This window comes from Podarcis liolepis (assembly GCF_965112155.1).
Source record: "Podarcis liolepis genome assembly, chromosome: 4".
NCBI lineage: Eukaryota > Metazoa > Chordata > Lepidosauria > Squamata > Lacertidae > Podarcis > Podarcis liolepis.
Window position 1 is genome coordinate 9,555,941 of NC_139558.1, and position 12,202 is coordinate 9,568,142.

At 47.3% G+C, this 12,202-nt stretch overlaps 1 protein-coding gene across 3 annotated transcripts in view; it reads left to right on the top strand.

Annotated features, from left to right (window-relative positions):
* The first annotated feature begins 5,869 nt into the window (after positions 1 to 5,869).
* The window catches only part of KLF5 (KLF transcription factor 5), a 37,651-nt gene continuing 31,318 nt past the window's right edge, over positions 5,870 to 12,202 (top strand). The window contains exons 1-2 of one of the 3 annotated variants that reach the window (XM_083501271.1): positions 5,870 to 6,231; positions 10,003 to 10,870. In XM_083501271.1, coding sequence (XP_083357397.1) covers positions 6,052 to 6,231; positions 10,003 to 10,870 — 1,048 coding nt within the window. In that variant the 5' untranslated portion in view covers positions 5,870 to 6,051. Of the gene's footprint in view, positions 6,232 to 7,898; positions 8,120 to 10,002; positions 10,871 to 12,202 lie in introns of those variants that run through there. The other 2 variants (XM_083501272.1, XM_083501273.1) reach the window with 2 other exon arrangements.

Consider the following 12,202-nt stretch of genomic DNA (forward strand, 5'->3'; position numbering starts at 1 on the left):
CTGTTTCAATATGCAGTGACTGCCGCAAGGATACTTCTGGCCCAAAGATGGAAACAGGAAGAAATTCCAACAGTGGAAGAATGGAGAAGGAAATTGATTGAATATGCAGAATTGGACAAATTGACTGGGAAGATTCGATACCAGAAAGACCAAAAGTTTATCAAGGACTGGGGGAAATTTACAGAATATCTGAAAAATATATGTGATGCACAGACAACGCTTGTTGGTTTTGAAGAGACTCTGTGAAATAGTAAGAGAGAGTAAGAGGAAAAGGAGTGGGGAAAGGCAATATCATGTTCAGAAATGCGTCAATAAATAGAAATTTTTCGAAAGATTGACAGAGAAACTGAGGGAAGTCAAAAATTGAAGCATGAGTGTAAAATAATTTGTTGACTGTATAAAACTTGTTTGGAAAATGAATAAAAAATATTTTTTTAAAAAAGAGAGACTTCAAAGAAGTGTGACTGGCCCAAGGTCACCCAGCAGCTGCATGTGGAGGAGCGGTGAATCGAACCCGGTTCCCCAGATTACGAGACTACTGCTCTTAAGCACTACACCACACTGGCTCTCAAATAAGATTTAGGTGTTCTGAGCTCCATTAGTTATTGCAAGCATGGATCTAGCCATGCTGTTGAGATTAGGAGTGGCCTCACAGATGTGGAAATGATGGAGCTGTTCCTTAGTTGCACCACAGAGCTTTTTAAGGTGAATTTTCTAGAAAAGAATGTTGTTTGGCTTGCTTGCATGAGCCATTGGGGAGGACGCTGAGATGCCTGGTTTCTATGCTCTGACCCTAATCTAATTTTGATTTAGGGGCCCACCTACTGATTCTCTCCCCCCCCCCCCACAAGAGATAAACCCTGATCCTGAAATTAGTCTATGATATTGGTATTTCCGGGTGTCCAAAGAAATGAGTACTGATACCATTTGCTCTTGACAAAATTGCTATTTTTATATCAGAAAGGGGGGGGGGATAAGTTGGCATAGGGTGCAATATTCCACTCTTCATTTTATTTTATTTTATTTTACAATAATTTCAAGCTGCAACCCTAAACCCATTTTCCAGGACACAACTCCTATTCAATTTAATGGAATTCCCTTTTGAGTAAACTTGTGTATGAGCGCATTCTTAACCTCTCAGAAACAGTTTCCAGCACAATCCAATGGATGTGTACTTTGAATGGACTTAACCATCCACGAGTCCTTTAACCCTTACCTTTTTTTTAACTTGGCTGTAAGTCCCATTGAGCTCAATGGATCTTACTCCCCTTGCAAGTGTGCTCAGAATTGCAGCCTTTCACTTTGCTTGTTTCTATTTTACCATTTAATAGTTCAACCCTAGACATGTTGCCTTTAATAGGAAATAATGTTACCACACACAATTTTATTGCACAGTCGAGGAAGGAAAATGTATTTTCATGAAAGCTTGGTGTTCCTCCTTTGGATCCCTTTCATAAGTGTGATTTGTAGATGCTTCTCCCAGTGGTACCATTCTAGAAAGGCAGTTCCAGATTGCACATCTGTGCCTTAGCAATTTTGCACTTCAGCTCCTTGAATCCATATTAGTGCCTTCCTTTCCACAGATGTACAGAACAAGTGGAGTCAAACGGGAGGCCAAAAGCCAGCCGACTACTAATACTACATAAGGGAGATATTCATTTTTCCATTTCTTTAGATCACAGAAGTGCTTGGCTCAGCAGGATTCAATAGTCCCAATATAGATCCATGAATAACAGCACAATCCTATACAGTACTTGTCTTCTCAGAAGTAAGTTCACTTAAGTTCAATAGGGCTTGTGGGTATATGCTTGCACCCTAAGAGTCATCTAAATGTTAAAGCATGGCCAATAAAAGGATTTTAAGCTGATTAAGCACCAGTATTTTAACCAGTTCATCAATTCACTTTAAACAGACATATTTCATATTTCCTTTTTTCATTCCATATTAAGTACATTCCCACCAACAGTGCCTAAAGCTATAAGCGTCTACAATTAAGATTGACTTCCACTGATGAACCAACTAGCTTTTAATTAAATTGTTAAGATCAGTAGATTAACAAGCTACATCAATCAGACTTCAGTTAATCAGATCAATCAGTTTCCAACTGATGAATCAAGGTTCCATTGATCAATCTACCAATTTAATCAATTAAGGCCACAAGCCTTAAGGCCACTGAACTGAGCAGGACTTACTTTTGAGTAGACGTGTAAAAGGCTGGACTGCCAGGCTCCTGACCATTTCCTTGCCTCCATCATTTATTTATGCTTTTCTAGAATGTCTCACCTTCCATGACACAATAATAATTACTGGAATTTATAATGGAAATGAAAAGCACATAAAACACCTCCTGAATGCTATACATAATAGTTCTATTTTGCAGATGGGGAACTGAGGCCAAGAGATCCTAGACAGAACCTTTTGCTAAGGTGATAAATATACATACATCCATACATACCAGACTTTTAGAAGACATCTGAAGCCAGCCCTGTTTAGGGAAGCTTTTAATGTTTGATGTATTATAGTATTTTAATATTGTTTTGGAAGCCGCCCAGAGTGGCTGGGGTTTAAATAATAAAATATTAATTATTATTAGTATTAGTATTATATAATATTTTTATTAAAGATTTCTTAGTTTACAAAAATACGTGCATTGTCTTTTTTTTTCAAGTTGCCAAGTTGCGCTGAAGTGATATTTGAAGTGGGGCCTGTATAGCTTACTTTCGGCTAGCATATCGCAAGACCTCTCACAACAAAATCTGAAAGGTAAATCATTTACAGACCGAGGGCCTTTCTTGAGAGCTCACCAGCATTGGGAGAGAGCTCCGTTGAGAGAGAACGGAGCACCTCAAGGCTAAACTTGGCCTTTTTTGTGACTCCCTCCCACCCTTACCTAATAGATCAGGAGTCTGTGGAATGCAATGACCAGAGATTTCCAAGTACGTAACTGTATGCATCCTGAAACATGTACCTATCTTCAAACATTTCCCCTCCTCCTACAGATTCTCCTTCTCTCTCCTCCCCAATATTGGAGTGTCTTGTGTTTGGCCATCAGTGACTAAGCACCCAGTCGGTAGGTATCCTTCGCAGTTTCAGATTGCAATGCTTCCCGTTATCTGGAACAAACCCTTCTTTCCTCCTCTTGCTGCTGAGGCCATGATGAGCGTTGGCCCAAAGTTACCCAGTGACGATTTGAACCCTCGCCTCCCAAATCCTGGTCCAACGCTCTCTTTTTCCCTAGTCTAGCTCCCCAATCTCTATGCTATACCAGCTCTTCAACATGTTGCAGATGCATAAATTGTCACCCAACCCCCCAGTCCACTTTGGTAATGCTATTGCGGCTCCTAATATCAGAGGCTCATTCACCTGGGCCTCCCCCCGCCCTTCCCCGCTACAAAATGACTTCCTGGGCCATTGCCTGCCATAACAGTCTCCATGCAAAAGGATAAAGGGGCAGAAATTGGGACATCAGAAACTGGCTATTCTTCTTCAACAAAGGGAGACTCCAGTTAAAACTGCTGGACTAGATTATCAACAGGTTTGACTGTGCTCATCTAGGGCTTAACTGGAACAAAGGCTTTTTAGCCCTGCTACGTTTTTTTCTGTCCTTGTAAGGCTTCTTTTTGTCCCATAGCAAAGGTGTTAAATTAGCATAACAAAAGATAAATTATCAGTTGCAAACTCTTTTGTGGGTTAAGCATCTGTAACTTGCATACATCTTAGCTTTCAGCAAAATTGTCTACTTCTTGCATTTCATAGATCCCGTGTTTACAACACCCTCCCTCCTTTTTATTATATGCATATATATAGATGAAAGCTTAATTAAGCCAGCCAGTGTTATGCTGCTGCAAGACTGAGTTTCTCTATTTCTTTTAAAACTGCTTTTTCTTTTATTTCCCTTGTCTTTCTTCTTTTGCAGATTAATCTTGAAGGTATCCTTAAGCAAGCCCTGTTGAAAATCTTGTCCTCCTCCCCCCTCAATTGTCTCCTTCTACTTTAATGGAATGGCGTCCCCTCAAGGAGCTCCATAAACCCAACTTCTTTTTATCTCTAACTAGACAGCACATTGGGACAGGATTGTCAAGCCCTTGGCTGGTCACAACCCTGGGTTGATGCACCCACATGTTCTGCGCACTTCTTAGAAGAGTGATAACACATGTGAATCTCCTCAGATATTTGAGAGGTGCTCCCAAAGTGTGAACTGCTGTATTACATTCATTGCACACTGTCATATTAGAGACCGACAATCTCAGCCTGGCAGGATTGTTTTGAGGGTAAAACGGGGGTTTCCCTGCACTTGGTTTTAATGTATCTATGTGTTGTTTGTTTGTTGTTTGGGTTGCCTTGGGCAACGTAAAGCAACGAACAAATTTATTTAAATAATAATAATACCTTGGAATTCCTTGGGGGAAAAGTAGCATCCAAATGTATTATTAGAGGTAGTAGCTAGGAGTAGTGGTAATAATAATAATAATAATAATAATAATAATAATAATAATAATAATGTTTTTTATTACACTAATTTATTTTGCCCTGCTGTCATCTCTGATTAAATGGAATTGGCAATTTTCTGAAGTGCAGAATTCTCTAAAACCTGGACTACTGTGTGTCAGTAGTGGTTTAGTCCTGCTGGCCGCATGACCCAGAAAAGCTGTCTGTGGACAAACGCCGGCTCCCTCAGCCTGAAAGCGAGATGAACCCCATAGTTGCCCTTGACTGGACTTAACTGTCCAGGGGTCCTTTACCTTTTAATACAGTGGTTTTCAAAGGGCGTGGCGTGCCACACTGGTGTGGCAGGAGAGGGTGGCAAGAGTGGTGGGCTGAAACAAGGACAATCAAGGAAACATTTAAACACTTTAGTGTAGTGTGATTTTATTTTTTTAAAACTTGCAGAATACGGATAGACATCTTTTCAAAATAAAGCAAGAGCAGCGAGTGATACTGAGGGCAATCCTAGTTGTATTTCTTATCAATATAATGTATTTCGGTGTGATGCCAGCAAATTTTTATTCTGAAAGTGTGGCCAGGAGAAAAAAGTCTGGAGCCACTGCACTAATAGCATCCTTCCTTATTAATCCTATCCCAAGGCTGAATGTTCTGCTTAATGCATGAGGCTGCAGAAACAGGGGAAACACAAAAGTCACAATAGTGCTGCCCCCACTGAGCCTCTACGCAAGCCGACACTTGGCCTTCCAGCAACCATTCAAAAATATGAGTTATTCCACACTGAAAGCAAACACCTCACCATTTAACCCTAGTTTAGGAACTTTCCATTAAACGCATGTGATTTTTGCCCCATCCGGGTCGGGCTCCTGTTGCCGGGGGTTACATACGGTGGCGAGAGAGACACGAGGGGCAACCCACTCCGGCTTAAGCCCTTTGTGGATCGCCGCGGGGCGGCTCCCGTTCCATAGCCGAGGGGGGCTTGCGTCGCCAAGAGCGCGCACTGCCCCCGTGGCGACGCTCACTGCTTGTTTGCTGCCTGCGCTCAATTCCAGAATTTAGCGCTGCTATTTTCGAAAAAGAAGAGCTCGGATTTGGCCTTTCATCGCCCCGGCCTCTTCAGGCCAGCTGTTCCCCTTTACGCGCAGGGGCCATTGCGCTCCGGAGTCGGGAAAGAGAATCGGTGGAAGGAGTGGAGCAGTTAGCAGTAGCGCTTGGGGAAAACAGAGGCGGGGGGGTAGAAAGCGGCTGGGGGGGTAGGAAAGTGGGTGGGGGTGCTTTGGGGCAGCGCCCCGAGAAACGTGCCCCCCGCTCGACGGCTGGTTTCGCTCCCCTCCCGCCGTGCGCCTTGCAGGCCTGCCGAGCAGGGGCGGGGCGCGCAGCCCGGGCCCGTGGGCGTTCCCGCCCTGCAGAGCCGGCCCCTCGTCGGGGCGGAGGCGGTGAAATAGAGGCGGGAGGGCGGGCCCAGGGACGGGGCTGGCCCGGCGGCGCGACCTCAGCCAGGTAGAGCGAGCTTGGGAGCCTCATGCGCGCTGCTGTCGGGCGGGCGTGAGCGAGGCGAGGCTCCATTCCGTGCGTCCTGCCGCTTTCGCGCCGAGGCGCGCCTTCCGCATGGCTACGCGGGTGCTGAGCATGAGCGCCCGCCTGGGGCCCGAGGAGCCCGTCTTCGCGCAGCTCAAGCCCGTGCTGGGCGGCCGGGAAGCCGCGCAGTTCCCGGGGCAGGGTCCCGAGGAGATCAAGCAGCAGCAAGCGGGCGCAGCAGCCAGGATCCCCAGCGAGGAGATGGCGCAGGTAAGCGCAGGGCGCGCCTCTCGCGCTCCGTTGTGAATCAGGAGTGGAGCCTCGGGCATCTTTTCCCACCGGCATCAAAATATAGATGGTTTTGCCTCGGAAGACGGGCAGAGTGCACCTCGTGGCGACGCGTTGCTCGGATCGTGGGCTTTCTCGAGCCCCGGCTGGGAGCGCGCTGGGTGCGCCTCGGCGCTGGCTCGCTTTGGGTGTGTTTGGGGCAGGGAGCCAACTCGGGCTCTCCGAGGTGCGGCTGCCGCTCGCCTGGCCTCGCCTTTGCCCCGTCCTAGGTGGACACGGCTCCTTTTTTATGGCTTTCTTAAGGGCTCTTTGCGTTTAAGGGCGAAACCTCGGGCAGCGCGTAGTTCCCCAGAACTCCGCTTGCTAACGACCCGAGATTATTGAACGCGGGTTTCCTCGGTGTGGACGGCGGGGCTTTTCACGCCGCTGCAGTCGAAGGCGCGGCGTCAGACACGCATCTCGCTCTTACGTGTGTATAGGGGAGGAAGTTGCGAGGCTCGTTGCGAGGAGCCACTTATTCCGGAGCCTTTTCTGCAGCGTCGGTGACGGGCCGCTGCTTCTCTGGGCGGTGCCGGGGAAAGTCAGGCGGCAACTTCGCCAAGCCTAGACGGCGGCGGCGGCGGCGGCTTTGGCAGTTCTTTAGGAACTCGCGGACTTCACAGTTTCCCCATGCCATTCCTCCCTGGAGCAGATGTGTTGACCCATCTCCGCCAAACAGAGCCAGCTGCCCTTCGAGGAGGACGCCCCGTCCCTTTTCCAGGCCAGGGCACCCGCTTCCTTCCCTTGGGATCCGGGTTGCCGCCCCGCCTGGCGAGCCAGTCGGTGCCAGGCTCCACGTTTCGCCCTGAGAGGGAGTGGGAGTTGCGCAGCACCCACGCACCCACCCACCCCCTGGCAGCAGAGAGCCCTGGGGCTGAGCCAGTGCCCAGGCAGCAAGTGGGTGAAGGGGTGGGCGGAGGGGGGGGGGAGAGAGAAACTGGCCCGGGCAGTTGTGTTGAAAGCTACAGCTGCCACCTTAGCGCACTTGCTCAGCAGCCGAATTAGAGTCGCTGCCTGTCCCTCTCGCCCACGCACGGTCATTTTAGATGGGGCGAGAGGGAGAAAGGGCAGCGGGGGCGAGGGGGGGGGGAGAAAAGAGAAGGAAGAGAGAAGTTGTGGGACTTTTTCCTCGTTCCAGAAAACCGGCTGGAAACGGATCCACATGCAAACAGCTGGACGAGCTAAAACGGGAAAGCACAAACCGCTGGCATTTTTTTTTTTTTTTTGTAGGAACGCAACCGGTTTTAATTTGCAACTATTTCTAGCCCTGGGTTGTTCTTATTTGAGCGTTTTCTCCTACGTTTTTATCCTTTTGCAAGCTTTCTTTAAAAAAGAAAAAAGCCCAAATGTCAGTGGATATAATGAGTGGAAAAAGCCTCAAGTGGGTCTAAACAAAGCAATGTTTCTTCTCTCTCTCTCTCTCTCTCTCTTTCCCTCCCCCCAATCTCCAGCCCAAGTGTGTGCTGGAATATTGGTTTTAATTGATTTGCACAAGGATCTTATTTATTAGAATGTCGCAATCCCCGAAAGGTGGGTGGGAGGAGCGATGGAGGAAAGTACCTCGCAATGAAGGCAGCCTGGTTTCAGCGATACTCCGTCCCCCCCCCCCAAGAATAGTGTTTCTGTCATCAAAGCAAGCTTGGTTGGAGTTGTAAACAAGAGCTGGAAAAAGTCGCCTGGCATGTTGGTGCAGATCTCGATGGCAGACAAGGGGGCTGCTGTTTCTCCTTTCTGGTGAGGGCTTTTTGGTGGTGCCTGTGGCTTCAGAGAGGCTCTGAAAATAAACTTGTTTGCCCAATGTTCCTCTGGTCAGCAGACCCTCACTTTGGAGGTATGGAAGTGTTCTGGCATGAATGGACTCCTTACAGAGCAAGGGAGAATGCAGCAATTGCTCACTGGAGGGTACATGATAAATGTTTTACTGGTGACTCTGCTTGTAATGTATCGGGCTGCGTCCACCCACGGATCCCCTCACACCGCTAAACTAGGCAAAAGATTCCCTTTCTCTTTCCCTTGCACGCTCCCTCCCTGCTGGTAATTAAAGATCTCCTCAAGGACAGAGATGTTTGCCGATGGATATGGTTTTATAGGTTGGGAAACCTTTGCTCTCCAGTCAGGCTGGGTGGCAAATGCATATATGCAGGAAGGGGCTCTGTAACAAATGTGGGTCTTTAGGGACCTGTAAATGGCATTCGTTTTGCATTTGAATCTTGCGATCAGGTAGCTAACTCAGGTTTTAAGGTCCCTTCCCCTGTGTGTCCTGTTTTGAAGCCAGGCAGCGTTCATTGAAAAATAGGGACTTGGATTTAGGTTAAGTGCCTGCTTTTCACTGAGGTGGTATAACACAGTCCCTGGGCTGTAGTATTTCAGACTGCAGATGGGGCCTCATTTACTTGAATAGCACTCCCCCAATACAAACCCTTCCCTTGAACATAGAAGCCTTGCAAACTGGAGAATTTGGGTGCCAGCAAATTGGGGGAAGTGTTCTGATTTTGTGAGCTGCTCCCCTGCAATATGAAGTGGTACAGCCACCCACCCACAACTTTCCTAGATTGTGGCTGTTACACGGAAATAGCTTTGTTCATTCTGGGATCAGATGCAAGTCTTTATATTTGTTCTTCTGGGATTGGTTTTCCAAACCATGAGGTTGGAGGCTTCTAATTAACTTGTTCCAGCGCATTTGCACACACTGCTGTTCTCATCCTGCAGGTGTGGCAGGGAATCAAAATGGAAAGTGAAGCTGCTCCTAACCAGGCACCTCATAAGGGCCCAGGGAAAAAAGTTTTACACGCATGCAGTCAGGTCTATGTTTTTCACATCTGCTGCAGTCTCTTGATTCCCTCCATAAAAATTGCACCTTTGAATTTCTTCAAAGTCTGAGTATCTTAAGAGGCTAATTTTTAATTATCCAAACGGAGTACAGGATTTGCGTGTAGGAAAGCACGTATTAAAACTGCACCACCCAACTTTTAATTGCAGTCCTGATAACAAGAGATAGTTGATAAAATCTAAACGCTTTTTAGTGGAATTGCCTTATTGTAGTCAGGAAGTCCTGAAGAGTGAGAACAGCATTTTATTAAATGTTGCAATTTGAAATTCTGGTGTCAAAGCTTTTACCTGTTGGCATTTTTCCCCCACCTAAAGGAACTCTCCTATAAAATCCAACCTGCTATTTCTACTCGTCTTCTCTTTAAGTAGTTACTGTGAAAAATACAACTGACACAATCCAGCCAAAGTTCCAATCCCCACTAATTTCAAAGAGAGAGAGTTGGGCTCATCCTTAAATTGCTTCTGTTTTTTTCAATAGGACATTATAACTTGATTTTGTTTGGATTGTGTGCTGGGATTCTGAATGGCAACCTTTCACTTTTTAATGGATAAATGCTTTTTGTTGGTTTGTTTTGGGGAATGGCCCTGTTAGGTTTTCAGTACCAGGACTTGTACAGAATTGTAAAGTTGGAAGGGACCCTGAGGAACATTCTAGTCCGACTGCCTTCAGTGCAGGAATATGCAACTGTCCCATACGGGGATCAGTCCTGCAACCTCGGCCTTGTCAGAACTGCGCTCTAACCAGCTGAGCTATCCAGACTTAAAACCTGTAATATACGAAAGGAGAATAGATGAAAGTGCCATTGGTCCGGTTATCTCTTTTTAGGAGCATTCCCTTGTACAGTATAGTATAGCTAATTTTTTTATCTTCTTGTTATTCTTCAGGCCCGATGCGAAATGGAGAAATATCTGACACCTCAGCTCCCTCCTGCCCCCGTTCTCCCTGAGCATAAAAAGTACCGCCGAGAGAGTGCCTCCGTGGTTGACCAGTTCTTCACCAACAGTGAAGGGGTGCCTTACAGCGTCAACATGAACATCTACCTTCCTGATATCACACAGCTGAGAACGGGCTTGTACAAATCGCAGAGGCCACCGGTCACCCACATCAAGACGGAGCCCGTGACAGCCTTCAGCCACCAGAGCGAAACTGTTGCTCCCGTCCCCAACTCCACCCAGGCGCTCCCCGAGTTCACAAGCATCTTCAGCCCCCACCAGACACCCGACGTGAACAACCTCTTCATCAAGCAAGAGCTTCCCACTCCAGATATCCACGTCTCTGTGCCCCAACAAGGTCAGCTGTATCAGCTCCTGAGCTCTCCCGATTTAGACATGCCCAACCCGACTACGCAAGCGGCGGTGATGGACTCCTTCAGTAATGTCTCCATGTCCTCTGCCATGGCGGGCCTTAACACCCTGTCCTCCGCTATGCCGCAGACTACCATGAAGCAGTTTCACGCGATGCCCCCTTGCACATACACCATGCCAAACCAGTTTCTCCAGCAACAAGCCACTTACTTCCCGCCTTCGCCCCCAAGCTCGGAGCCTGGCAGCCCAGACAGGCAAGCGGAAATGCTGCAGAATTTGACCCCTCCTCCGTCTTACGCTGCTACGATTGCCTCCAAGATGGCAATTCACAATCCCAGTGTGCCTGCAAACATCCCCATGAATTCGCCAGCCATCCCAGCGCCCAGGTACAACAGGAGGAGTAACCCAGACTTGGAGAAGAGGCGTATTCATTACTGTGATTATCCTGGTAAGCTGGGAAGGGTGTGTGTGTGGAAAAACCACCAGAAGGCTCTCCCTTGACTTCACCGTGCGTTAAATATGAACCATTGTCGGCAAGGATCAGAGCAAAAATTAAAAACCGTGCACCTTTCTAGAAACACTTGCCATTGTTCCTTTTGCCCTGTATGGAAACGATAGATGAACAAACATGGTAGACTACCCAAAAAAGACCAAACCTTTTACAAAAGAGTGGGCCATGGTGGGGAAATAGGTTTACTTGACTTGGACTTTATGCAAGTGGGGAACTGTATGTTTGCCGCCTTCCATGGTGGTGCGGAGGAGGGCAAGGTCTAGGCTAGAACTTCTCCCTGACATTTTTTCTATATGAGGGAGTTATTAGATATGGGGGAGACATTCACCCCAGCACCAGCACCTGAAGTGGTAACAACCCAGGAACAGTTCCGCCATGTTGGAAGTGCTACCAGCAACTGGGCCTTGGACGTAAACCTTGGGTCAGATTCTTGACTAATTTGAACTTGAAACAGTGCAGTCTTAACCATGACTTCTCAGAAGTAAGTCCTATTAAGTGGGGCTTAACTTCCAAGCACGTCGGCTTAGAACTTCAGTTCTAGCGCTGATATGGTAGCCCTCTAGACATTGTTGCACCAAAACTCCCACAATCCCTTATAATTTTGGCCAGGCTGCCTGGGGCTGATGGAGGGCTGAAGTCAGCAGCAGCTGGGCATACAGCTCACTGGTAGTTGGTGACTGCTGTCTGCTGCTGACTCCTTCCTTTTGCTTTCAGCAGTAAGTCCTGTGCGTACACGCATGTCTCCTTAAGGAACGTTTTCATTGGGATCATGTCCCGTTCCACTCCTAGTAGCTGGCATGACATGCCGTGGTGTGGTGGCACATGAGAAGTGGCACTTAACATTGGCTCTGCTTTCTTTACATTGTAGTGGTTTGAGGGAGAGCTAGGCTGTACCTGAGAGTTTTAGATACCTTCTGGGACTAGGGTGGGCCCTTAAATTGCTTTGGTTTTTCTCGCTTGCTGTAGAGAATCCACACACCTGCAGAATTGTCTTCTGACTTGGTAACAACACTTGTGCTGAACTGGTGTGCAAGACACTATAGATCAGTGTCTCCCAAACTTGGGCCTTCAGCTTTTTTTTGGACTACAACTCCTATCAACCCTAGCTAGCAGGACCAGTGGTCAGGGTTGATAGGAATTGTAGTCCAGAAACAGCTGGAGACCCAACTTTGGGAAACACTGCTCTAGAGCTTGATCCTCTTGTATCGCCGGCCACGTAGCACACACTTGTGTCATTCCTTGCTAGTATAGTTCCTAATATAATAATAC